Source organism: Hordeum vulgare, chromosome 5H (genome assembly GCF_904849725.1).
Source record: "Hordeum vulgare subsp. vulgare chromosome 5H, MorexV3_pseudomolecules_assembly, whole genome shotgun sequence".
NCBI classification, from domain to species: Eukaryota; Viridiplantae; Streptophyta; class Magnoliopsida; order Poales; family Poaceae; genus Hordeum; species Hordeum vulgare.
The window spans coordinates 476,243,785-476,270,985 of NC_058522.1; the positions used below are offsets into that span (position 1 = coordinate 476,243,785).

Genomic DNA, 27,201 nt, shown 5'->3' on the forward strand with positions numbered 1-27,201 from the left:
GCTGCCCAACCCCATCGCCTCCACTCCACCGGGGCCAAAAATCATCTGCAAGCAATTAGTTTAGAGGAGGAAAGAAGATTACATGGGCAACCAAGGGGTTTCACTCATTTTGTAAGAGCTCAGCTACCTTGCTGCGCATGTCCGTCTCTCGACCTTTCGGCGGCGGTGACCGGCGAGGGAAGAGATCAGGTGGCGACGATTAATTAGTGGCGTGCTACTTCGTGTTAGTGTAATCTCGCTGTCCCGCTGATGATATCCCCGTTGCTTTTCTGATAAGTTTCTTGTTTTGGAGCGTGAGGTTGATCCATGGACAACTACCCCTGCGGCGCGGTAGTAATCGTCTTGCATATATCTACGCTAGCTTTCGGGCAAAGGTGGTGGAGGCCGGAGCAAGTAGACGAGCCCCAGAGCCAAAGGTGATGGGGGACATCCATCCAGTTGCTGTCATAATTGTTGTTGCTGATCGACTCTGAAGCATGACACATGCAGGCTACCACTGTAGCGCTAGAACAGGGACACGATTCCAGCGGTGATTGCTTGGGGATCTGGAATTGCTCTCACAAAAAACCTTGGTCCATTCGACACCACCACCTTATTTTTTTTTCTATAATAAAAGAAACTTTTACCCCTGGATTACCTAGCACATCATACATACTGTGTATGACAATATATATATATATATATAATCGTTTTGCAAAATGAGTGAATGCCGCCCTCCCCCTCTCCATCAGCAAACATATGCGTAACCAGGACCTTAATTAGGTTTCACCGATCCACATCACGTCACATCTCGAAAAGAAAAAGGAAAAAGAAAAAGAACATACGTACTGCTGGAAAAGAAAGTCTATACGGTAGCATAGGCCGGGTGGCCACGTACTACCCTGAGACGGAGAGCTAACCTAAATCCCAAAACCAAATCGCGACTATTCAGGCGCGCACATTCATCGGTTCCAACTCCATTGTCTCCACGCCAACCCGGACGACAGCCGCCCCTGCTCAGCTATCGTAATCTCGTACGTACAAAACAAAGGCTAATCAAATACGTTTCGATCCAAATCACAGATGATGGAATCGATTACTGCTACGGCTAAATCGGCGAGGGCTTCATTTATATTTAATTAATCGGTAAGGGATCGACGGTCCGATGGAAAGGACGGCGCAGAACGTGCAAGGAGGACGAGATGTGTTGTTGTGTACACCTCAAAAGGTCCCACTTGCATGTTGCCACTGCCACCAGGGCCGGATCAGGTTTGGCCAGCACACGGCACACACATCAACGTGACAGCAGGGCCGATCGTACACGGAAACTTATGGAAAATGGAAAATAAGTTCAAGAATCTCGCAACTTTTCTCTCGAACATATATTTGTGTGTGTGTGGCACGACCGATCCTGATCGAGCAACATGTGGAGCGAGATGAACTAGACGCGGGCCGTGCACGGGCACCCTGGTATGTTCTTTGGACCCTTTACACAGTGTCATGACTCACGGGCCACCTTTTACTTCGATGGCATGACGCGCACGTACAACCGCACGTCGTCAGGACGTGCTTATTTGCACATACAGCTCCCCAGATTCCCGATCATCATGAGACGGACTCGGCTTGTTTATTTCCTCGACCCGTCGATCGGCTTCGTTTTTAAATTTTTTTGGCCTTCGATTTGCGTTTGTGTTCTCCCCGTTTTGGCCTCCGGAGGCCGCTATATATAGCCTCCATTGCTCCACACAGACACACACGCCTCACACTCTCTCATCGGATCAGCCACAGGCACACAACAGGGTCACAGTAGCACTAGCTTCAGCTAGCTCCGGGCATTTTCTTGCTTCCACCACGGCAATGGCCACCGCTGATGTACGTATAGCTAGCTTGCCTCGATCGGATCGATCGATCGTCTGTTCTCTTTCATGTTCTCGGATCGATGGTCGTTCCGATGGATCTACGCGATCTGACGAACGCCCATGATCGTGGTCGAGCTCGAGCTTGATCGGTTTGTGTACGTGCTGGCATGTGCGTGGGGCTGATGGCATTGAGTGTGCAAACGTGCAGGTCCAGAACCCGACGGCCGCGCTGACGGAGGAGGCGCCGGCGGTGGAGACGCCCGTGGCCGCCGAGGAGGCCGCGAAGACGGAGGAGGTCCCCGCGCCGGCGGAGGCCGAGGTCGAGGCGCCTGCCCCCGTCGAGGTCGAGGCGGCCAAGGAGGAGGCGCCGGCCGCCGCCGTGACGGAGGAGGCCAAGGAGCCCGAGCCGGCAGCTGCGGCCGAGCCGGTGGCCGAGGCGCCAGCCGTGGTCGAGACGGAGACCAAGGAGGCCGTGGCAGAGGCCGAGCCGGCGGCGGCGGCCGAGGAGGTGAAGGAGGAGGAGGCGGCACCCGCTGCCGCCGAGCCGGAGGTGGCGGCCGTCGCCGAGGAAGCGCCGGCTGCAGCGGAGGAGGCGCCCGCGGCCGCGGCAGAGGAGGCCACCGTGAGCGTGTGAGGCGCGCGTCCACGGCGGCGGCGGCCGTGTGCTCCTACGTGGCACGGCGCGATGCTCAGTCAGCCAGTGGAGTGGAGTGGGGTGCTACCTTTTTACTACGAGTACGTACTAGGTGTGGGGTGCTTTGCGCGGGGTCGCGCGGTGACGTGGGCTAAATAAAAGTGTTGTCGTGTCGAGGCCCAGTGCCCAGTCAGCAGCCAGCGAGCGACGCGGTGCCACTCTCGCCGGCCACCGTGCCTGCGTCTGCTCAGCTGGAGCTTGTTGTTGTGGTGTGTGTGTGTCGCAGTGTCAGTTCCACCTATGATCGGTATCCTATCCGGTTCGTGTTTATCCCTGCCTCGCTTCCTGCTTTGATTATACTATGTCTCTGGGTGATGTTGAGATAATTTCATAAAGATCCGGCGATCGCCGGCGCCCGTAGGTCCTTGTTCGGCGTGAAACACAGATGCGCTGCATTATTCGTGTGGAGTCTGAACCAAGGTCCGGGATTCTGATGAATCTGGAAAGGACGGCTAGTGCTGTTTCCCCGAGGACAGCATGGCATGGCATGATCAACAGCAGCCGCATCTGTTCATGCCTTTCATCGTCCACCACAGAATCTCTCACTGCAACTGCAGTGCATATATGTACCTCATTGGTTGATGGCCGCTTGACCGCTCACGATCGGAAATGCAGAGCAGTCAAGGAGGTGTTCACGAGTGCAACAGAAATTCGTTCAAACAACCTAGTCTAAAGACTTTGATCCTTTGGTGCTTCCTACGACTGGACGTGCACGATGGATGATGTACCAACGATGACGGCGTTGAGCAATATTGGAGGTGTGGCCTTAACCCCGTCTTGTTCCACCGTAGCTCAACGTCTGAGCCGGAGCTGCGCTGCCTAGTTTGGTTTGTGTGGAATATTGGGCTGCAACTATTAGTGCTGCTTTTTTTCTTTTCTTTGATCTTCGGATCTTTGGTCCTAGGACCTTCATCATCTTGTTGTTTTTCGTTGCTTCCTGCTATTATCAATGAACGCCAACGATGTTGGATCTTTATAAAAAATAAGTTCCTCGCTCTTAGCGGAATACGCAAAGCAGTATGTAGGAGTATATCCGCCCGTGCAGAATATGTACTCGTCCTTGTGATTCAAGAAAAAACTGGTCTCGGAACGTCTGATCCCATTTTCCTGTGAGGCATCTCCAACAGCAATCTATAAATTTCCTCTCGACATTTGATGTTATCCGCATATATTTCAAACACGACCAACCGAATGTTAAGGCCATCAGGCTTTGCTTCAACGGGAGGGGAGAGCGGTGGCCTTCTTTTAGACCCGAGCGGCAGCGACATACAATGCACTACTCTTCCTCGTTGTCGCTCACGCCTGCGGACGTGCCAGCTTCGTGGTCGTGGCGGCGAGCAGCTGGCTGGGTTCCACCGGCGATCTCCTCGTCGTCTCTCTTGCCGAATACCTCATCCTCGTCTCGTCGAACTCCTTGTTGGCAGCCTCCGGTTTCACTTGACGCTGATGGTACCGCCAGCGGTCGAGGCAGATCTGGCACACGGAGCGGTAGGACTCGAGCAGCGCCGCCTGCTCCACCAGGTCCGCTTCCTGCGCGATTGCCCTGCCGACGACGAGTTGCTCCTTCACATGTTGGTGCTCCTAAAGGAGGTGGTGGTTGTAGGCGGCGTCGACCTGCACCTCCCGCAACTCCTCCTCCTGCATCGTGTCCATGTAATGGGCACGAGCCTCGCCATGGTCATGGTGCAATGCACCGGCAACGGTGGGGCGGAGGAGAGGAGGGTGGTGTCGGCTCGTCGATGAACGCGTCTTTCATTGTGTCGTCGTCCTTCGATTGCGTGCCAGCCAACCAGCGGGAAGCAATGATGGCCATCTTCTTCTTTTGGTCCGTCCTTAGCCCGTCCCACGGAAATTTAGAGCACGAGGAAGCCATAGTGTGAGTGGTTCGAAGAGAAGAAATGATCGGAAGCGGATGACTGCGGCTATGGCGGGGACATCGGTTTATATACCAATGAAGGATGCCCAAGCGACAGACGGGTGGCGTCAGAATAGACACCTTGTAAATAGTGTGGCACTGATGGGGAAGGCAGACGGACAGACGGGCGACCGTTGTGTCGTTTGAACACGGAGTAGTCGCTTGCACCGGGAAGCAACACGGGCGACACTCTCTCGATCAGCGTGCTGCTAAAATCCCGGTGGTAGTGAGAGCTCGTGTCCGTTCTGGCCAGGAATGAATGCGAAACTCGCACTCTGGAGCGACGCTGACTCGTTCGGGCGGGAAGCACGCGCGGGCGATGAAGGGAGTTTTGGTGGTCAGGGTGGTCGGAAGCGGGCTTGAGTGCGGTCAGAACGCTCGCAAAGCCCCCACATTTTTCTTTGGTTTACGGAAAAAGTATGTCTGGATCGTAATTTAAACCGATACAGAACCGCATTGCATGGCTTCCACGATCCGAACAACATGACTTGAACGTATGCACACGGTTTGCAGATCGCCGTTGGAAATGCCCTCCAACGTTGCGTTGTTAGACGTCCATAAATGTCTAACCAATGTGTGTGGATGTTTTTATCCATCGAACACGGTGTCATATACGTTTGTGTGTCCGAAATCTCGCAGATCGGCACCAAACCTAGGAGGATTGTGCGCGTCCGGACCTCCGCCACGTACTCGGCTGACACCAAAAACCACTTCCGCGCGATTGCTTCCCTCTTCAACACGGCCGCTCCAACCATACCTCAACGAAGAGGTATTGCATTCATGTCGGTTAAGAGGATTATTGATTTTTTTTATGATACTAAACTGATCACCGATAACGCAAGCTTAGGTAAGCATATCGACCCTTTCCTCGATGCGGTTGTATGAGCTCGATACGATGGTTGAATGAAATTCCTTCTGTAAAAAAGTAAAGGTATGGATGCATTTGGTAGCCTCCATTAGGCCATGCAATTTTGACGCGTTTGGTTGCGTGATTTGCACCAAAATCTTGTCACGAACCTTAAAGCCCTTTTGGGCTTGGCTCTGAGGAACGCTCGAATCGACCATTTCCAACGAGGTAGGACCTAGTGATGCAATCGAGCCCATGTGAGTGGGTATGACAACACGAGCTAGGTGCACCCGGTGTGTTTGAGGCTTTTTAGACGAATTTTGGTAAATTCTTCGCAAGCGGTCGACCGTATGAAATTTCCATAAGCGATGAACAAAAGCATATATCAGGGGTCAGCTTTGAGCCCTTATATTTTTTACTTTGGTGATGGATGAGGTCACAAAGGATATACAAGGATATATCACATGGTGTATGCTCTTTGCGAATGATGTGGTGCTAGTCGATGATAGCCGGATGGGGGTCAACAGAAAGTTGGAGTTATGGAGGCAAACCTTGGAATCGAAAGGTTTTAGACTTAGTAGGACTAAGACCGAGTACATGAGGTGTGCTTTTAGTACTACTAGACACGAGGAGGAGGGGGATGTTAGCCTTGATGGACAGGTGATGGCTCAAAAGGACACATTTTGATATTTGGGGTGAATGTTGCAGAAGGATAGGGATATTGATGAAGATATGCACCATCGATCTAAAGCCAGATGGATGAAGTGGCGCCAAGATTCTGGCATTCTTTGTGATAAGAGGGTGCCATAAAATCTAAAAGGCAAGTTCTATAGGACGGCGGTTCCACCCGTAATGTTGTATGGCGCTGAGTGTTGACCGACTAAAAGACAACATGTGCAACAACTAGGTGTGGCGGAGATGCGCATGTTGAGATGGATGTGTGGCCACACAAGAAAGGACCGAATCCGGAACTATGATATACAAGATAGAGTAGGGGTAGCGCCAATTGAAGAGAAGCTTGTCCAACATCGTCTGAGATGGTTTGGACATATTCAGTGCAGGCCTCCATAAGCCCCAGTGCATAGCGGACGGCTAAAGCATGTTGATAATGTCAAGAGGGGACGAGGTAGACCGAACTTGACATGAGAAGAGTACGTAAAGAGAGACCTAAAGGATTGGAGCATCACCAAGGAACTAGCCATGGACAGGGATGCGTGGAAGCTTGCTATCCATGTGCCCGAACCATGAGTTGGTCGCGAGATTTTATGGCTTTCACCTCTAGCCTACCCCAACTTGTTTGGGACTAAATGCTTTGTTGTTATTGTTGTCATTGTTGTTGATGAACAGAAGCATATATCGGAAGGGTTCAATCTATAAATACATAATGTATTTGAACGAAGACTGGATCTGAGCAGATTCACAAAAGACAACCACCGACCAAATCCTATGAGATCTCTCGAAGATGCACCTCCACGTGCCCTCCGGCGATTCTAGACACATTACCCGGATGGAGGCTTGGTGAGGAGAACCTTATTCCATCTTTAAAAAGCCACAAACGTCTCGTCTTCTTCACGAGGACACAAATCCTAAACAAACTCAAAGAAATATCTAAAAACAGAGCACTCCTATGAGCAAGGGCTGGGATACACCTCGCCTCGATGGCCTCAAGACCACAAAAGACGAGGTAGACCGATGGCAACGCCGACGGAAGGCATGAGAAACCCTAGAGCTTGGTTGCCCTTGTGTACTATGCGCGAAGGGGTGCTGGATCCTTGTTTCGCGTCTTGCCTACAGCCTTTTTGCCTGTAGCTTTATTGATGCGTGCATTCACGGAGGGCAACGCTCTGCACCGACCCGATGCTTCGTCCGGTTGCATCCCATCCATTGTATGTGAGTCGCGCGGCTGCTGGATCCTCGGAAAAAACGGTTCGCTCTGCACCTTCTTCTTCCTGGAAAAAAAATGGTTAGCCCCTGCACCTTCTTCCTCGGTCTGCATCCACATCTTGTCCCCACCGGTGGCCATCTTCATCGCTGGTCCCCACACTCGTCGTCGGTCCCCTTGCCGACCGTCCTCATCGCCGGTCCCCACCCTCGTCGGATGTACTCGTCAGCGACTCACACACGCAACAGCTACACCCGTGGTTGCAGCTCTCAACGACGACGGTTGAAGCACATGACGCAACTGGTTGAAGCAAAAACGTTGCACCGTGACAATGATTGCAGCAAACATGGTGGCCGGTTTCAGCAATTCAAAATGCCAGTTGTGGCAAATCTCGAAGCCGGTTCCACCATTATCACGGCTGCCCCGCATCCAGCCGCCCACTACATGGGTTGACTCTTCCATGGGGATGTTGCAAATTTTCATCATCGTAGTAGCCAAAAACAACCAACACAGTTGTAGAAAAAATGTCAGCAACCAAAATTCAAGCGATCGATTGAAGCAAAACAAAAGGCCGGTTATAGCATATTCGCCTACTGGTTGTAGCATCTGTCATGAGGGGTTGTAACATCTCACTGCCGGGGGGTTGAAGGTGGTATTGGCACATCCACGACGACTGTTGCATCATCGTTGATGGGGGAGGGTATCGAGAGGTGTGGTGTGGGAGACGGCGGCAAGCTTGTCGGAGGAGAAACAAGTGAGGAACGGGAAGGGGATCTCCCCCCGTGCGAACGGGGGTGGGGGCGACTTCATGACGGCCGATGAACCAGATCTGACAGAGGAGACTCGTCGGCTTAAAGGAATAGCACGAATCTGATAAAAAACACTCAGCGAGGAGTCCGCCATGAATGAGAGCTGCGGTGTTTTTTTTTCAAAACAAAGAAAGAATGAAAAGAAAATGCGCGTGGGTGAAGGCAAGCGGCCGAAACTTCGCGCCTTTTCCCAAGCATTTACCATCCACGGAAGATCGTTCCGCAGAACTGTGCTCCATTTTGCACAGGCATACGTAGCGGCTACACGAACTGATCAAAAACTTCGCGCCTTTTGCTTCATTTGTCAGGCGCAGCGGCTACACGAACATGTGATTTTGAATCAGCCTAGGACGGGCAGTACGTACGTAGCTTTTCAACCGAGAAAACCGAGAATCCCCTGACGTCTTCCATGTTTATTCACTGTCCAAACAATAACTGCGGTGTAGCATTCGTTGCCCATTTCTCAGCGCTGAAAGATTCTAAGAGGTGTTTGGATAGACTAAAAGTAATAAGACTAAAACTTGCTAGCCTCATCCATGCTTGGATCAAAATATTAAAGAAACTAAAATCAAATTAATGAGCATTTATTATCCTTCAAACCCTTCAATCCAGAACTTGCATGAGAAATTAAATGAGGAGAGAGATGACTACTGCACATTTTAGTAGGAGTATCCTTGACTAAATTTTTTTAGCCTCAAGACTAGTTTTAACCTCTCTTTAATCAGGGGTACTTGGAACTTTAGCCTATTAAAGAGACTAGTTTTAATTAAACTAATTTTAGTCTCTTGAATCTAAGCACCCTCTAAGCCAACTTCAATCGTTGAAAGATTCTAAGCCAAAAATCTACTGCCAATCTTCAATCCCCACGAAAAACATGGCTAATGCTTTACTACTGAGAACTGGGATGGAGTTATCGAACACACTCCACTTGTTAACCGGCCAGTTTTGACCAGTTTCACAAAACCGGGGCCAAACCGACAAAGGTAAGGGCAAGTTCAACGAGGCGACCCAAACAGACGCGCGTTTGTCCGCTTTTCGTCCGTTTGAGTTGTCCATCGGTCTGTCCGTGTTCGTTTTTTTAAATGCATCGACACATGCGTCCAACGGGAAGCAAGTGAGCAGCAGCATTGTAGTATTATCTTATCTTATCTTACATACTAATAAAGCAAATAGTGCTTCTTCCGTACGTCATCTAAATTACCCTTAAAGTTGACTAAAATTACCCACCAATGCCCACCTATAAGTCATAAAAAACGTTTCAAACATGAAAATCTCCGGACTGCGCCGGCCCATGTAGGCACCTCCTATATTACGCTCTGGGCGTTAGAAAAAGATGCAGCATGTTTGGGCTGGCCCATGCGTGGGCGCCTGTTTTTTTAGTTTAGTTTTTTTATTTTTCTTTTCAGTTCCATTTTGTTTTTCTACTTTAAATAATTTAGAACTTCAAACAACTTTTCTCAATTTTAATAAACTGCTAATTTCGAAATAAAATATAAAAAAACATTTTTTTTGAGAATTCAAAAACTACTCACGAGTTTTGAAAAATGTTTGCATATAAAAAAATGTTTAAACTTTGAGAAAATGTTCATAAAATAAAAAAGTCAACAATTTTAAACAAAAGTCCGTGTAAAAATCTTAAAAACATTTCGTGCCTCTGTTTTTAGTCTCATTTTTTATTTTCATTTTTCTGTTCCATTTTTTAGTTTAAATAATTTAGAACTTTGAAAAACTTTTACAATTTATAAAACTGGGAATTTTGAAATAAAAATTTGAAGAAAATATAAAATGTTTGTGAATTCAAAAAATGCTCAGGATTTTTGTAAAATATTCGCATATTCAAAAAAATGTTCATAATTTTGAGAACAATATTGGTGAAAACAATAAAAGTCCATGATTTTGAAAAAAAGTTTGTGTGTTATTTTTGAGTGCAATTGAAAAAAATGTTTGCTTATTCAAAAAATGTTCATGCATTTCAAGAAATGTCCTAAAATTTTAAAGACATAATATGATCAGCACCATTGGATATTATTATTGTTTTTCTCCCGTTGCAACGCACGGGTTCTTTTGCTAATAATAATAAAAGAGAGATGGATGAGAGTGGCAAGAGATGGATGAGAGTGGACCAGCGAATTAAATAAGCAGGTAGAGGTGGGTGGATGGTTGTGTGACAAATAGGCCAGGCCGGCCACATGCGGACACAGAGAACACACGCGCGTGTCCGCTTCGTGTCCGCGCCGACGCATTTCAGTCTCAAATTTAAGCCAGAAAAGTTTTGAAAATGGGTCCACGCGTTGGGCCATCACTTTTGTCCGCGCGGATTCAAACGAACGGCGACAGATGAAATTGGTCGCTCTGTTGGGGTTGCTCTAAGTTGCCATGCAACAACAATGTAATGTAAAACAAACGCAACGCTGAGGATCAACAAGAACCAGACTCCATGAACAGCATCCGAACCGCGGATCTGCAACTTGTTGCCATTGCCTAAGAGATGTTGCAGTTACATGCATCTGTTGTTGCGGTGGCACCAGCTATACAGGGTCACAATGCGCGCACATCTCACTCCTTCAGGCCCTGTTTGGATTCGAAGCAAATACCCCGGGAGCCCACACAAAGTTTGCGATCGATCCAAACAGGGCCTTAGGGAAGAAACAGAACATTAACATGATAAAGGAATCGATGGCAAGTTAACAGGATGTGCAATGAAAATGAACCTTGCTCTCTTCTGACTCCACCTAAATTAAGGTTAAACGACCGGGGACGCTAGCTTTCCATACATACAAATCAAACCACGACAGCCTAATCTTTAAGCTCTACTAGTAACAGATTTAAATGAGATAGATAAGGGTTGTTGCTAACTCGATATATACACAATGTACCACTTTGGATTTCCCACAGCCAAGCGCCTACCACGTACCAAAGCTGCAGCTCACATGCTCCTGTGTGATCTTCTGCAGCTGGTTTTGCATCACCTTGAGGGATGGATATGGGGGGAGGCAGAGGCGGTAGAAGCAGGTATGCGACGACGGGAGATGGTCGGCTGACTCCGTTGTCTTGTATATGTACAGCTTTGAGCTCAGCCCACCAAAGCCTTCCGAGGGCAAATACTTCACTGAAGTCCAGAAGAACAGGAGCTGCCTCTGTTGCTCAACTGGCATGCTCTCAACAGCCTGCCGTGTGAATAAATAAGTACACAAAACTGATTAGAGATGCATACCTTGATTATTATGCTACAAAAGAAAGATATACAAATTTCAACTGAAACTTTTCACACATACACACAAGATATAACAGCGGACACAGAAAAGGACAATGTGCTGGCACTTTGCCATTAAATTTGCACAATAACTCCGATAAGCTAGAAAAATGATGCAATCATAGTTGGGATTTTAACATACGCAGGATCACATGTTAACAGTCTTGTCAGTGAACACTACATACGATCTCCCAGTTCCTTGCACCAACCAGCAAGAATACTGGCCAGGGTTTGTTTGATTACTTGCCTCGGTCACACTAAGGATCAAAAGAACCACTTAAAAACTCTTTGTGCAATGATAGAAGAAGCTCAACCATTTTTGTTGGGAAAACAATATACAGGATGGCACATAGAAAATACTGTGTATCAAGTGAATAGATCCTAATAGATACATGGATATTAGGATTGTCATCAAAATATCTCTTGCACATTGCACCACATGTATATGCCTCACCTATTTATCTATGGTTGATAATGTTTCCTCCTATAACTACATGGAGTCAAAGTGAGAGATGACATGAATCTCAAAAAAAGAAAAGAGAAGTGAGAGATGGTATGTTGCCCATGAGAAATTGAGAAAATGGGATGAGCATGTGACTAAAGCATATCATGGCATGGAATAAAATAAATGAAAATCTATGACTAAGCAATACACGGCATACCTTCCAGAACCAGTTAACATGGCGATCTTTTTCTTTGTAGCCATTATATTGAGTATGTGATCTCCAATCTTTCAGATTTATAGTGTTGTTGCTTCCCCCTAGCATTCGGTCAAAGTCTTCTAGATCCAAACACCCGAAAAATACCTCCCGGTGTTTCGGATTAGCTAATATGTCACTAAATCCCTTCGCAAAATTAGCTAGCTGATCAGAAATAGAGTCGACAAAGATATTCTTAATAAGAAGATCAATGTACTGCTCTCTGTTACTGATGTTCACAGAGATATCCTGCCCTCCTTTGCAAAGCTCAACAGTCTTTCGAGACCCCAAGGTATGAATATCTCGGGAAAATGTTAAAGTTAAATCATCAATCTCGGCAGCACCCATCTCTAGAATTCTTTTACAGCTTGCATATGTGAAAGGATCTGCAGCAGAAATGTCTTCCAATGTAATACTTCTCCCAGCAAGATACAAAAATAAGGTGCGGTCCAAAACTATCCCTACTTGCACTTTATGCATCAATGCTAATCCAATTACTCGTCCCGAAAAAATGAAGTATTTCAGGTGCAGTGGATCAACAACAGATGCTGCAAAGCACAGATAAGTACCAAAAGTTAGAAGATATCCAATCAGCACCAGTTTGGTTTGCGCAGATAACTTGTCTCATCAATATTGAATGCATAAGAACCACATTTAAGTAGAAAAAAGACGGAAGATTGCTCATTTGCTCGAATAACTAGAATTAAGTATAGTTTGATGTGATGTTTATTTCAAAAAGGAAAATTGCACAATAAGCCCCTAACTGTTTCAGCTTGTCAATCAAGGCTCTTCCAACTTTCTGCCCAAAGAAAGAGAAAGCCTCCTCCAACTACCAATTTGTTGATTTGAGCCATGAACTGTCCAGTATCTGCAATTAAGCTCCCCAAAACTGATTGGTAATTACAGCATCCACTGTTTGTTTTTGCTCTAATTAAGCCACTGCTAAAGAATATCTAGTTAGACCCTTACAACTACTACGTCTTTTATATGGGCGTTATTTGAGCAAATGAGTATCTGAATTTTCAGAAGGTTTATTGGGGCTTCTGAATGTTATTAACTAAGTTTCCACAAAAAAACAGTAAATTAGCAGAAAAAGTGTAGAGGGCAGGCCTGGCGCAGTGGTGAAGTACTCCCCACTGGCGCAGTGGGTTCGAACCAGCCTCTCTGCATTGCGCTGTAACAGGGGTAAGACTAGGTTCCTATAATCCCTCCCCAAACCCCACCTTGTGTGGGAGCTTCTATGCACTGGGTCTGTCCTTTAGCAGAAAAAGTGTGAACACAAAGACCTAATATCGGTAGAAGAAATATCTCAAAAACATGTTTAAAGTTTGAGCAATAGTTAGCATTCAATATTAACAACTCTCTGTATTTGTGCTGCCAATTGTTAACCATGTAAGCAAAATGGCCAAGTCAGCTAAGCTAAAAGGGGTAGTTTATGGGTAAAAAAAAAAAAAACTGAACAAATCAGCCTGAGGAGCTCACATCAGCAGCATTAACTCCTTGATCACCCAGATGGAAATAGGTTGAAGGCATAAAGTGGTATTTTGCCTTTCTGAAAATAAATGTGCTACTATATGCCTACAGGGTAGACAGTTTGGTTGCTACTCCCTCTGTAAAGAAATATAAGACCGTCATTTCTTTACAGAGGGAGTACTAGGCTAACCAGATTATCAAATTTATATTTGTTCGAATGCAATGTGAAATTATCACTGTATTTAGGCAAAAGGGTAGTTAACTCACTACAAACGCTTTAGCATTCCTCTATATAAGAAGTTTGTAAATCATATGAAAAAATAGTTTTCAGAGACTTGGGACAGATCCGCAATAATTGATATGGTTAGTGTTATTTCACACAATTTCAAATGGATATCAACATGTAATAGAGTATTCCTAACAGAACCACTGGGAGCCACCGTGCAAGGTTCAAGCTGGAGAGCAGAATGTATAATCTGCCTCTTGGTACGATTTTTAATTGCAGCCTACTAATCAAAGCAAATAGGGTATGTGAATAAAAGGGATTATAGATTTTATCTCAAGTTTTAAACTTGTGCAGATAAAAATAAAGTTCAATCGACCATATTTTTCTTTAGACCAAGTATCTCTTCATTGCATATTAAAAAAGGCTACTTGTGAGCTATGAACAAGCCATTGTTTGGATTGCAAACAGAAACAAAGGGTAGCCACAACAAATTTACAAAAAAAAATGCCTACAGCCTAACCCCTATATGGACATCCTCACACCCAACATGCGTGCCGTATTCAGAATAACTTGTACCAGCACATACATATGATAACCAGAGTGTGTAACAGGCATAGACACACAAAAAGTTAGTGAAACATCTCCTTAGGCTTAATATACTCAACCAAGCAGATAAGTAAAGGCAAGACTACAATATCCCAGCTTTGGTTTTGTAGAGCATGTTAGATTGGTAACATTGTGCCTGCCAACTAGTACTATAAGTACACACTGTAACTAATAAAACAACCATCCTTTATTTGTGTGCAAATGAAAGTATAGCCCCATAAGCAGCCATATGATTTGCAGATCTTCAACAGTTAAATTCATTTCAAAATACTAAGTGGATGTTTCAACATACTGATCAAAACAAATGCATTTTGCAATCATTAGTTCTTTTAAATTGAGAAGAACGTGCCACTTGCAGAACATCCGACAATAGAGCAAACTACAATTTTTCTTTTGTTAGCTTATACTACTGGGCAATGAACCTACATTCATCAAAACCAGTTGCAGAGTCTGTATGTAGTGGGCAATCATATATATGAGAGTTTCAAGAAGAAACATGCACCGTGTCATAGAAGATTCAGATGAACCGATCCTATATATCCCACTAAGAAGATATGCAGTTATTTATTATACCACACATGTAGAAAAAAAAAACTGGGTCAGCAAGCGAGGTACACTCATCAGCTTATCCAATTCAGATTTCCGAGTTGTTCAGTCAAAATGCCGTACCAAATTACCAATATAAGTATAGAACTGGATATAAAGTGGTAAGTTAATACCGAGAGAACTTACTTCCATTCAAGTAGAACCTCCGCTGATCATTAGGACAAGGCAAGAAGAGTACTTGCTGTGGGCTGAACAGAGCTTGAGACACCATGCAGAACCACTCCCTCAGAACACCAGGACCAGTAGCCTCTTCATTCTTAAACTCCATAAACAGACCACTGTGAAGCTCGCTGGGTTTTGCCTGTGTGATGTACTCAAAGGACTCATCCAGTAAACGAGACCGGTCGATCAACATCTCATGCAGCTCCCCATAGTCATCCTTCCCCTCAGAAAACAACATTAAGACCAAATTCCTTCTTGCTTCGAAGCAGAGCAGATCCTTATGCTTCATGAGCCACTGGAGATGCTCGTTCCTCTTGGAACAGCGCACGAGCGCATTGAGAGGCGCATTGTGTGCCAGCAACACGAACCGCAGGTGGTGTGCAACATCCTCGAATATCCCTGAGATGAAATCCAGTTCTGTCAATATGGCAAGGATATGTAGTCGGGTGGCCCAGATGGGTTGATTTTCTATGACCCCCCTGGTGTCAGATGAGAAAGATGAAAGATCCATTTCCAACCTCTTGAGACACTCATCCACCCTTTTCAGCAGGTTCATGGACATTTCGTGCAACTCCCACACCCATGTGTCGGTACGCTTACACTCCCTGCTGTACATGTTCTTTGGCATTGGGCCGTCAGGCATCCAAAGGAGTACCTGCTGGCGCAAGACTTTGAAGAAGTTTGAGAGCTCCTCAAGGTCTGTCCTTGGCACCAACATGGTCTCTGATCCAAGTCCATTGAGGACCAATTCAACGATTTCTCTGGCAAACGGGAGGACCTGCTCGATGGCCTTGGTAGGCGATTTGGAGGCAGGGACCACCGGGAGTGGCACGCAGAGCACGGATGCAAGTGTGTACCGGCATGACTTGTAGAGGGAATCCTTATTGCCCGAGGTGAGCGCAAGCAGGCGGCAGAACTCGAGCAGCACGGGCGCGGTGACGAGCATGACATTAGGCGGCAGGGTGGCAGGGTCGGTGCTGAGGAAGCACCTGATGGCGCGCTCGGCGAAGGAGCGGGAGAAGGTGAAATCCGAGAGGTAGAGGCGAACGAGCGCGATGGCGGCGCCGGACTGGAGGAAGATGTCGAGGTACTCCTGGGCCTGGTGCTCGGTGCTGCCGGCGTCGCCCTTGGCCTTGCGATCGTTGCGGTTCTGCTGGTTGCCGGGGTCGCAGCAGGCGATGAACTCCTTGACGAGGTCGTCGAGGGAGTGGGCGGTGTCGGCGCCGGCGACCCCGGAGGCGGCGGTGGCGGCGATGTGGGAGGCGAGCTGCCAGGCCTTGGGGTGCGGGGTGGAGCGGAGGCGGGCGGCGAGGTGGAGGGTGGAGTCGGGCGCGAGGCCGAGGGAGGCGACGGTGGCCTCCGGCTGGAGCTGGCGGCCGGCGTAGAGGAGGCGCAGGTCGCGGCCGTAGCCGCAGTCGGCGAGGTGGGAGAGCACGGCGGCGACGGTGTCGTCCGCCGCCGCGTGTATCGCGATGGTCTTGGAGTCGGTGGCGCGCACGAAGAAGTGGAGGCGGCGGGGCGGGGGCGGGGGCGGCGCGTAGAAGGGGGAGGAGGAGGAGGAGGAGGAGGAGGAGGCGCCCGCCGCCGCGCCGCCGGCGGCGGAGGAGGAGGAGGCGGCGGAGTGGGCGGCGGTCATGACGGGCGCCTTGGAGGAGGCCGGGAGGGCATGATCGGGGGCTTCGCGGCGGCGCTTGGCGTGGCGGCGGTACATGCTTAGATCAGGACCATCGGAGGGCGGGGGGGAATCGGGGAGGGTTTTTCAGCGGAAATTGGGGGAAGGAGGACGACGCGGAGAGGGGAGGGGAATTGTGGGGGAGTGTATGATGATATGAGTAAACAACCCCTCTTCTCTTCCGTTCCGTTCCCTTCCCTTCTACTCTCCCCTGCTCTGTTGTTCGGGTCAGACCTCCTCTGCACCCGGTCCGCTTTGGTGATCGCCCTCGGCGTTTTCCCTTGGCCTTTTCCTTCTCCCTTTTCTCTTTCGTTTCATCCCTTCTTTCGACCTCTTTTGTCTCCAAATGACTCACGCTCCTGCATAAACCTACAACAAACCTAGCCACTAGCCATCGTTTGCGGCTAAAATTGTTACTCCCTTCGTCCGAAAATACCTGTTATAGAAATCAATGTATCCAGATGTGTTTTAATTTTACACGCATCAATTTTTATATATTTGTGTGGCAAGTATCGTCGGAAAATATTTGTCATAGAAATGAATTTATCTATATGTATTTTAGTTTTTAGATGCATTCATTTTTATACATTTATATGACAAGTAATTTTGACAGAGAAAGTATTACAGTCCTAAACCGGATCTATATAAAACATGTTTTAATGTGTCTATTCACTCGTTTCAATCCGTCTCAGTCTATAGTCCGTATTGATCAACAATATAATCAAAGGGAGTATACTAGTAAAGGGAATGGGTACCTTCACCTTACCTCATCGGCGTCCCTCTTACATTGGTCTTTTTCCTGCATTAACTCAATCAACTCAAACCAAATTTTACCAAAATCTAAACTAAATCAAAACGTTTCTTGCCTTTCTCTACTAGACCAAAATCAAACCAAATCTTATCAAAAGCTTAATTAAATCAAAGCTTTCCTTGCCTTCCCATGCCCAGACTCAAATCTTATACTGAAAATTTAGAATATGGTGGGCGTAAGGTACATATCAAGGGATAATTAATTACATGCCCTTAGTTGTGTCACACTCGGTAGGTTTGCTCCTAGTTTTGAAAAAACCTCGTTTTTGTCCAAACCACTTTTCTCATCATATGTTTTTACTCTTTCGTCACGGTTCCGTCCTAGTGTCGTTTGACCGTGTGTGGACTTTTTGTTGGACTATTTTGCCCCTGCTTCTTCACTTTTTTTCTCTCCCGTGAGTCAAACCCTAGTCCAGATGCCCTCCCCTTCTCTCTCAAATACTATCCCCTTCCTCGCGCACAGTGCTTCGCCATCACGGTTCGAGCAGGCCACGACGTGACCAACCACGTCGGCGTCCCAGTCGGTGGCCACGCCAGGGCGGTGGCACCATGGCCACGACGATAGGGCCGAAGGGGCGGAGGCTGACGAGAGGCTGCGGGGGCGGCCGGATCTGGCCGGCCGACGCCGGATCCGGGCAGAGGTAGGGGCGGCACGAGGTACGAGCCTCCCCACTGCGGGGATATTCTCGGGAGAGGCCAGCAGGGTTCCCGACGACGGCGGCACCACATATCTCGTTAGTGGGGGAGGCCACTGGAGGCTACAGCGGCGATGGTCGGAAGCTAGAGCACCAGCCCAGCCCTGCCTATGCTCCTTTCTCCCCTCCTTCCCTCTCCCTTTCTTTCTCGATTTCTCTCTGTTGATCTCACCCTCCCCTTTTCTCTTCCCCGGCAGGAGCAAGGGGCAACACCAAAGGCACCAGGCCGCCGCCCATTGAGGTCTATCTCTTGATCCAGATCCATGGGGGAGGACGATGGCGCTCCTCCCTCAGGCCTCCTTCCACGCCGCAACGGTGGTGGCCAAGGTCGAGCTCTGCTCCACCACGGTACGTGCATGCCATGGTATCCGACGCGATCTGCCATGGAATCATCACCAATGGCGCCAGTGAGCGCATACTCCTTCTATGTTGTGATGAGGTGGATTTGGTGAGCTCCGGCTAGCTCATCCTCCTTCTCTCCTTCGACGAGGTCGATTTGGTGAGCTCCGGCGAGCTCATCCTCCTTCTGTGTTGTAATGAGGTGGATTTGGTGAGCTCCAGCGAGCTCATCCTCCTTCTCTCCTCCAACGAGGTCGATTTGGTGAGCTCCAGCGAGCTCATCCTCGTACTACAAAGGGCATCCTCTAATCATTGACGTACTGCAATTTTTTAACACTTGACCAATGTAATTAGCTAGTATATTTAACTAGAAACTGTACTAATGTTTACTTATATTCGAGATAACGACCTTAAGTATCGATTGGTGTTACTGCTATTTTAATTAGTTTATGGTGTGTCAATTATTGCATGAAAAAGTTATGCAAAATTACTGTAATGTGTACAACATGGCATATTTGTTCAGTTATGGGCCCCACAAGTTGGAAGAAAGAGAGATGGTTTTGTCACTGATTGGTCCCACTTAGCAGTGTCCCTCAAGAGATTGAGGAAGCAGGGGCAAAATGGTCTACCAAAATGTCCACATATGGTCAACACACGGTCAAACGACATTAACTGGATGGAAACGTGATGGAAGGGGAAAACTATAAGAGAAGCAAATGGACTTGGACAAAACCGAGGGTTTTTGAAAACTAGGGGAAAAAGTGCCGAGTGGGACACAACTAGGGCTATAAAATAAATTTTCCCAAATATCAAATATGATTGGTGGCGAACCACTAGAATGTGTATGCCTTCGTTGCCACGCACAAGCAATTAGCTAGTTACTCAAATAGGAGGGGTTACAATGAGTTTGAGTACAATTAGTGATGAAGGTGGGAATATAATACTTCCTCCATCCAGAAATATTTATTGGAGAAATGGATGTATCTAGATGTATTTTAGTTTTGTATACATCCATTTTTATTCATTTATCCGACAAATATTTCCGGACAAATGGAGTATATCGAGATACATCTCCTCCAATCATATGTGCCTTGTTTGGCGCATCGATGGGCCACTTCATTAGCTTTCCTTCGCTCAAAACACAACACACAACTAGTAAACCCTTCCATAGGCTCTTTGATTTCGTGCCAAACAGTTGCGATAGATGATCTTTCTGAATCCTCACACTTGAAAATTGTGACCAAATCTTTAGCATCATTTTCCACGCATATCCTTCTATATCCCATATCTCGAACAAGCAGGAGACCATATCTGATGGCATATGCCTCCATAACGTGAGCACTGAATCGCTACTAGATAGCATGCACCCTTATCAATTTTCCATCTAAATCTTTGATCACCAGGCCAAGGAACTCTTGCTCCTTTCATTTCCCCTCGTCGATCTATTCTTTACACGACAAGCCACACATCTTCTTCCATGGATCCGTTCTTACTCCCATCTCTAAGATTTTAACATGATATGATCAACAACATTCACAAGTTGGTTACTTTGCATTTTGTAAACATCACACATGTAAATAAGTGTAGGTCTTTGACAAGGTTGGCCAAGGGAGCAAAACACAAAATATGAATTTCTAGGGAGGCAAAAGTACTCTGATTTTTGTGATCTAATGATCCCCTAAAAAGTCTTCACAATTGTGTCCAAACTTTGTTGTGGGGCAGGGGAGGGGGCGGTGGCCCTTGTCGACATGTGTGTAGGTATGCATGTGTATACTTTTTTAGTTTTTGAGTGGGTTCACGCAAGCTCGCTGAGAATCAAAGTTGAAACGTAAGCCGATAAACAACCACTAAACCACCAAAATGATCCATCTGTTACAAACTTGTTTGATATGAGTGCCCTTACTATAACTATTTCATCTGACAACATGCAAAATGACAAAGAATACTATGAAAAATACTACAATCACCATCTTCAAATGCACTGGATTTTTTAAACTTTTACTGTAGTATTTAAATACAATGGTATTTAATACCAACAAGTTAAAATGCTAAAGTTTTGCCACATTCTAGTTTTTATAATTCTTTGCATTGAAAATGAAGTCCATGTACATGTTTGGTCTTTGTCATGTGGTCCTCATTCACAACATCAAAATTATGTTTATCTACTTCATTAAATTTGGTGACAAACATAGAGGCTAACTGGGTTGATTCCATTTTTCCATTGCCAATATTTAACAAGCCAACATTTGACAAAATCAAATATTGTCAAAAAATGGTAAATTTTATTTATAGATTCACAAGAATCAATTGGTAGTCATCAATTGCTTGCCAATTTCTTATACTTACCAAAAATTGGAATGCCAAACATTGGCATCAAACCAATTAGGCTCATAGACCAGTCGAGGGCTCTTAATCACCCATGAATACATTCCAAAGAGTGTCGGGATGCAAAGGACTACAAGTATACAAGAAGAAGTGAAGGCATGCGGTCAAGTTTGTTTCGAGAAAAGTTATAAATTGTTTTGACTTTATTTGGAATTAAAAAAATCCCATATAAGGTGCACGTACACCTGAGAGCTGAGACGTCTTCAACGTATCTATATATTTTTTATTTTAAATGCTATTATATTATCATTTTTGTATGCTTTATATGTCATTTTACATTATTTTTCTGAACTAACCTATCAGTGCCACTTTCTGTTTTTTCAAGGTTTTTTGTTTTCGCACAAAAACCATGTCCACACAAGTCTAAACACGAAGAATTTTTTTCAAAAAAATTTCTTGACAATAAGAAACCGTGAAAGCTTCAGCGGAGGACGAGAAGATCCATAGAGGCCCCACAAGCCACCAGAGCTGACTTATGGGGCCCATGTAGCTCTATTTGCCCTAAGTCTTGGCCTATAAATTCCTATCTATTTTTAAATCCTTGAAGCAGAACCCGAAACAAATTTATTGCCGCCGCAAGCTTCTGTTCTACTGTGATCCCATCTGGAGCCCTGTTCCTTTACTCTGCCGGAGGAGGGAATCATTGGGGAGGCCATCTTCATCAATATTGTTGCCTCCATAATGATGTGTGAGTAGTTCTATGGGGACTTATGGGTCCATAGTAGTAGTTAGATGTCCGAAAAAGCGTAGTAGAGGTCTAGCTCCACAGAGCTCTTTTTTTCAATGAAAATACTATTTTCACATATTGAAAAAAATCTGAAAAAAATTATATATATAGATGTATATTTTCAGTATACACATACAAAATTTCATGAACATATATGTTCACATGTAATTTATACAAAATGGGCTTTATCTTTGTTGTTTTGGGGCCATATTTTTATCTTTTTTGTGTAGCATGCAAATAATCGAATTACATGATGAAACTTTTTACATACTTGGCGAACATGCATATGTATTTGTAAAAAATGATATATTTTGAAACTTTTAAATATATATTTTTGGTAAAACGGTGTCACGCCCAAGATGCGACCCTATCCTCAATTTGGCACAAAGGCCTCGTCAGGGATAGAAGCGCATCTCATCGTTTCGCAAGAATGGATATCGTTACAAGTACATGTACTGAAAAGAAGAGATATATAAATAGAGTTGGCTTACACTCGCCACAAGCTACATCAGAGTCACAACAGTACAAAACATAATCATCATGAAGAAGAGCAGGGTTCGACTACGGACGAAAACAAACAAGAAAAGAAGAACGACGTCCATCCTTGCTATCCCAGGCTGTCGGCCTGGAACCCATCCTAGATCGATGAAGAAGAAGAAGAAGCAACTCCAAATGAACACTCAACGCGCTCGCGTCAAGTAACCTTTACCTGTACCTGCAACTGGTCTTGTAGTAATCTGTGGGCCACAGGGGACTCAGCAATCTCATTTCCAAAGGTATCAAGACTAGCAAAGCTTAATGGGTGAGGTATGGTTAAGTGGTGAGGTTGCAGCAGCGGCTAATCATTATTTGGTGGCTAACTTACGAGTACAAGAAATAAGAGGGGGAAGATCTATGCATAACGCACGTAACTACTGATGATCAAATGAATGATCCTGAACACCTACCTACGTCAGACATAACCCCACCGTGTCCTCGATCGGAGAAGGAACTCACGAAAGAGACAGTCACGGTTACACACACAGTTGGCATATTTTAATTAAGTTAACTTCAAGTTATCTAGAACCAGTGTTAAACAAGGTTTGCACGTTGCCACGTAACCGCGAGCACATCTTTCCAAAAGATTTAACCCTGCAGGGGTGCTCCAACTAGTCCATCACAAATTACCACAAGCCGCATAGAAATCCTCGAGCACGACACTCGCGATCTCATCGGATTTCTTAGTGGAAAACCTCAACTCTGAGTTTACCCAAAGCATCACCGGAATCCCGATGCACAAGATATCTCGTCAAAGGTAAAACTAATCCAGCAAGGCCACCCGACATGTCGACGATCCCGATGGGAGCCGCGTATCTCGTTCTCAGGACACGACGGATAAGCGAAGCATACGGTGGCCTGATAGAAATCTCCCGGGTTGCCCCGGGTTGGCCCCTCACGGTGCTCCGTTTTGGACCAACACCATGAGCACCGCCCCCCCTGTATTATGTAGAATTACTCCTCGGGTAGCGCTAACTCCCTATGCATTTCAAATTAACAGAATTATTATGTTGGGCAAATGTAGTACCAATGTTGGGCCTTGTCAGACCAGCTTTAATCTAAAACGAATTATCAAGGGGGTCCCCATAACAACCCCGATTGTGTTAGGAGCGCTCAATTATGGAACATAACACCGGTAGCCGAAACTAAGGGGGCAAAGGTGGAACAAAACACCAGGCTAGAAAGGCCAAGCCTTCCACCTTTTACCAAGTATATAGGTGCATTAAATTAAATAACATTAATATGGTGATATGACAAGGGACCCATGTAAACACATGGAAGCAACTGCACCTGCAACTAGCAACGCTAACACAGGGTTAAGCAAGCAGTAACATAGCCAATCAGTGGTTTGCTAGGTTGTGAACAGTTGAAGGTTGTCATGGCATTATTGAGAGGCTGATATTTAACATGTGGTAGGCAATGAGACATAAACGATAGAAATGGTAAACTAGCATGGCAATGATAGTAATGGTATCTGGGGAAATGGTCATCTTTCCTGAGATCCCGCTTGGAAGCAGAGTGCCTCCGTGAAGCAGACGAACCGATGTAGTCGAACGGGTCCTCACAATCCGACACGCTTGCGGAACTCTATCGAGACGAAGCAAACCAGAAACACAAATCAACACACGATATTCACCACACGATGCACAACCCATATGATGCATGAGCAGCTGAAAACATGCAAGACACGGCATGACAATTCACGACAAACAAACACTACACATTAAGTGAAGTTCAATATGCAACGAGTTGCATATTGATGAAACTCCACGTTTATTTATTTAGTTCTATCCCGATTAGATACATAGCAATATTAAATGTGGTTAAACATGGCAAGAGGTGAAGCGTAATTAAACTACCTATCTATGCATTTTAAATGAGTTCGGAAATGACATATAGCATCTCCGAGACGACCTCACATCTTAATTTACAATTCTGTCCAGATCTGACTAACACATTTAATTAGTTGTTAAACAGCAAAACAAATAGGTTCACATGATTCTACGCGTTGTTACAAGCAATTTACACATAGAGAACATCTCCAACGGAGCTACGGTTCAAAAGATACAAGCACCGCAAGATATGATGGCATGAATGCAATATGTGTGCAACGACGGTCACGAGCACTTCAAAACGTACAACCAGTAAGAGAAAAAGAAACTACACAAGATTCTAAGCAAGTTCCATATAGGACACGATCAAAACGGAGCTACGGATCAAAAACTACGAGCTAAGCAAGAAATCACTATAATCTGCCAAAATAAGCCACATAGCATTTACTACACCCCACAACTACGAGCTACTCAACTCCAATATAATCAACCAAGGCATGACACGAAAGAGGGCAAGAAGCACTACAACAAACAACTAACAACAACTAGCATGGCATCATGGATCACTAGGGAAAGAAGTCACAAAATGGCATCTCACACACTAGTTCAGACTTAGTGAAAATAACACTTCATGAAAGTGCAGTTTTCGATCTGAAGGCATATTGACAGCAGCAAAACCATAAGCTACATGACTCCAAATGGCATCAAAATTCAGAGAATGCTAGAGAATCACAATGTGTACAACTAACTCTATTGCACCAACCCCAAAAGAGCTACAGATCACAAGTTAGAAGCAAAACAAAACATCAACAAAATATAACAGATTTCAGACTTAGAAATATTTCAGCACCTCCAAATCAACACTATTTCTAGCAACTTGAGAGCAAGCAAACCACACCTAAACATGCATTTCTATTGCAACCAAAAATACCAGGGGCTAGAGTAAACACCCAAGAACAACTCCCTAGTTGACAACTTAATCAAACGAAGCACGAAATAAATCCTACAAAAAAGACAAGAGGGCAACATAGAAAAATGTCGCGCGAACTAACTTGCTCAAAAGATAAAACTACCCCGAAAACATATAAAATATGTGGGGTTGCACAACAAAAATAATACCACACGTAAATACGAGATAATCACCTATACACGGAAAAATAAACTAGAGGCAATCCCTACACGCAAAAATGCCAACGTCTACTCTAAAATACATGAAAAAGTGGTTCCTAAAACATGGACATTTCTACTACGGCATTCGAGCAATACGGACACGCACGAGAAATTATTACGGGACAAAATCTATAGAAACAGCACGTTAATCTATGCATATGGCGGCTCAAACCACGTCAAATAAATATGCAAGTTACAAATTCGGATTCTACGCGAAATTCTACACCAAATACATATCTAATTCATTGTGATCCGACATACGGATTAAAAGATACGAGCGTTCTAAAATCTATATATTTTCTGGAATTAAAATAATTCCGAAAATCCTAATAACCTAACCGGGTCAAATCTGAGAGGCGCAGGATATTAAACGCCGCCTAGGCGAAAAAAACATAGAGGGTCGGGGGTGGCTCACCTCGGTTGGGCCGGCCTGGAGGGGCTGCTGCAGATGGGCCGTTGGAGGGGCGCCCTGGCCTGGGGAGGCCGAAGCTGGCCTTGGGAGCCGGTCCAAGGGGGGTGAGCTGGGCTGAGGCCCACGCGGCCAGGAGGCTCCAGGCGCGGTCAACGCCAGCGATTGCCTCGTCCCTCCCGAGTCCAGGATCCATGGCGGCGCCGCCACACGGATCCGTCGGAGGAGGTACAGGCTCCGTCTGCGAGGGGACCAGTGGGCAACCTTCTCGGCGGGGTAGAACCGGCCACCGGGGCTCCATCCCCGGTGGCGGCGGCTCGAGGCGGCGGCCGGACGGAGAGCTCGCGCGGCGGCGGGGCTGGGAACGGGACCGGCGGCGAGGTGCTGCGGGAGGCACTCCAGGCAGAGGGCGGCGGCGACTGCGCAGGCACGGAGGGGCGGCAGCTGCTACGGAGGCAGGGAGAGGTGGCGGCGGCTACGAGGTCCGACAACGACGGGAGCAACACGGGGCTCGGGCATGGCTGCCATGGAGGAGCTCGGTGATGGAGAAATTTTTGCCAAGAGGCGGTCTGGTCCGTCGGATCCTCGATCTGACGGTCCAGATCGTCCCGAGCGGATCTGGAGGAGGAGGAGGAGAAAGTGGGGGTGGCTGGCATGGATTTCGAGGTGGAGAGGGTGGCTGTCCCAAAATGGATAGGAGGGGAAGATTAAATAAGAAAGGGGGTTAGGGTTACCCGAATCCACTTCCGTTTTCGACCGCGGGATCGCGATCGGGTGGTCACGGACGCGGGAATGGAATAGAAGGGCTAGACTGGATGTGTAGAGTGGCTAGGTGGGGACGAGAGGGAAAACGGGCGACGCGGCAACGAGTTTTAAAACACCGACAAACGTCCGACGAATAACCGAAGACGGTGCCGCTACGGTTGACCGTCCGGGTACCAGACGAACTCCGATCACGCCGAAACTTGACAGGCGACCTACCTATAAGTAATTACGACCGCATGCCAAGTTTCATCCCGAACAGAGAAAGTTTTTTTAACACACTTTTTAAAACAAGATTTAAACGATGCCGCGGGCGCGTGCGAGTGCGCTCGGGCTCAGAACGGACAACGACGAGAACCGGCAACTAACAACGGATGCATTTTTGAAAACTGGCGGCAACGGGATGCCGATGCAATGCAGATGATGCACATGATGCGATGATGATGCGGCAAAAGAAAATAGACACACGACGAAAACGGAAAGAAGGGGGGAATCTTCTGGAGCGTCGGTCTCGGGCTGTCACAACTCTCCTACACTACAAGAGGATCTCGCCCGAGATCCAAGAATAAAAGGGGGAGATGATGGGAAATCAAGAGGCAAAACTTAGTCGCTTCTTTGACAAACGAGTGAAACCCACGATCCTTGAAGGTTGCAAGGAGATGAGGAATGATATGAGAAAGAAGCAAGAATTCACGGAAAATTTCGGCAGCACTTCGGTAGGAAACTGGGCAAAAAATTCGATAAGATGGAATAAATAGACAAGATTCATAACAAACAACTAAATAGAACAAGGGAACACCATTATCTTGATAGAACAACAAGATTGACCCAAATGAGCAACATCACAAGCCCGT

General features: G+C 46.3%; 2 protein-coding genes across 2 annotated transcripts; one reads left to right on the forward strand and one right to left on the reverse strand.

Annotated features, from left to right (window-relative positions):
- The first annotated feature begins 1,566 nt into the window (after positions 1 to 1,566).
- Positions 1,567 to 2,802, forward strand: LOC123399335 (cytochrome c1-like). Its single transcript, XM_045093752.1, has 2 exons — positions 1,567 to 1,851; positions 2,047 to 2,802. Exons 1-2 carry the CDS (start codon positions 1,837 to 1,839, stop codon positions 2,470 to 2,472), a joined length of 441 nt encoding a protein of 146 aa, XP_044949687.1. The 5' UTR covers positions 1,567 to 1,836; the 3' UTR covers positions 2,473 to 2,802.
- A 7,848-nt stretch (positions 2,803 to 10,650) lies between these two features.
- Positions 10,651 to 16,889, reverse strand: LOC123399336 (E3 ubiquitin-protein ligase UPL5). Its single transcript, XM_045093753.1, has 3 exons — positions 14,974 to 16,889; positions 11,901 to 12,484; positions 10,651 to 11,152 (listed from the first exon to the last, which is right to left on the reverse strand). Exons 1-3 carry the CDS (start codon positions 16,718 to 16,720, stop codon positions 10,889 to 10,891), a joined length of 2,595 nt encoding a protein of 864 aa, XP_044949688.1. The 5' UTR covers positions 16,721 to 16,889; the 3' UTR covers positions 10,651 to 10,888.
- Positions 16,890 to 27,201: the final 10,312 nt, after the last annotated feature.

Coding starts and splice junctions, on each gene's coding strand:
- LOC123399336 (XM_045093753.1), bottom strand. CDS start 16,720: ATGTACCGCCGCCACGCCAAGCGCCGCCGCGAAGCCCCCGATCATGCC. Junction 12,485..14,973: donor GAGGTTCTACTTGAATGGAA/GTAAGTTCTCTC, acceptor TGTGCTTTGCAG/CATCTGTTGTTGATCCACTG. Junction 11,153..11,900: donor ATGTTAACTGGTTCTGGAAG/GTATGCCGTGTA, acceptor TTCACACGGCAG/GCTGTTGAGAGCATGCCAGT.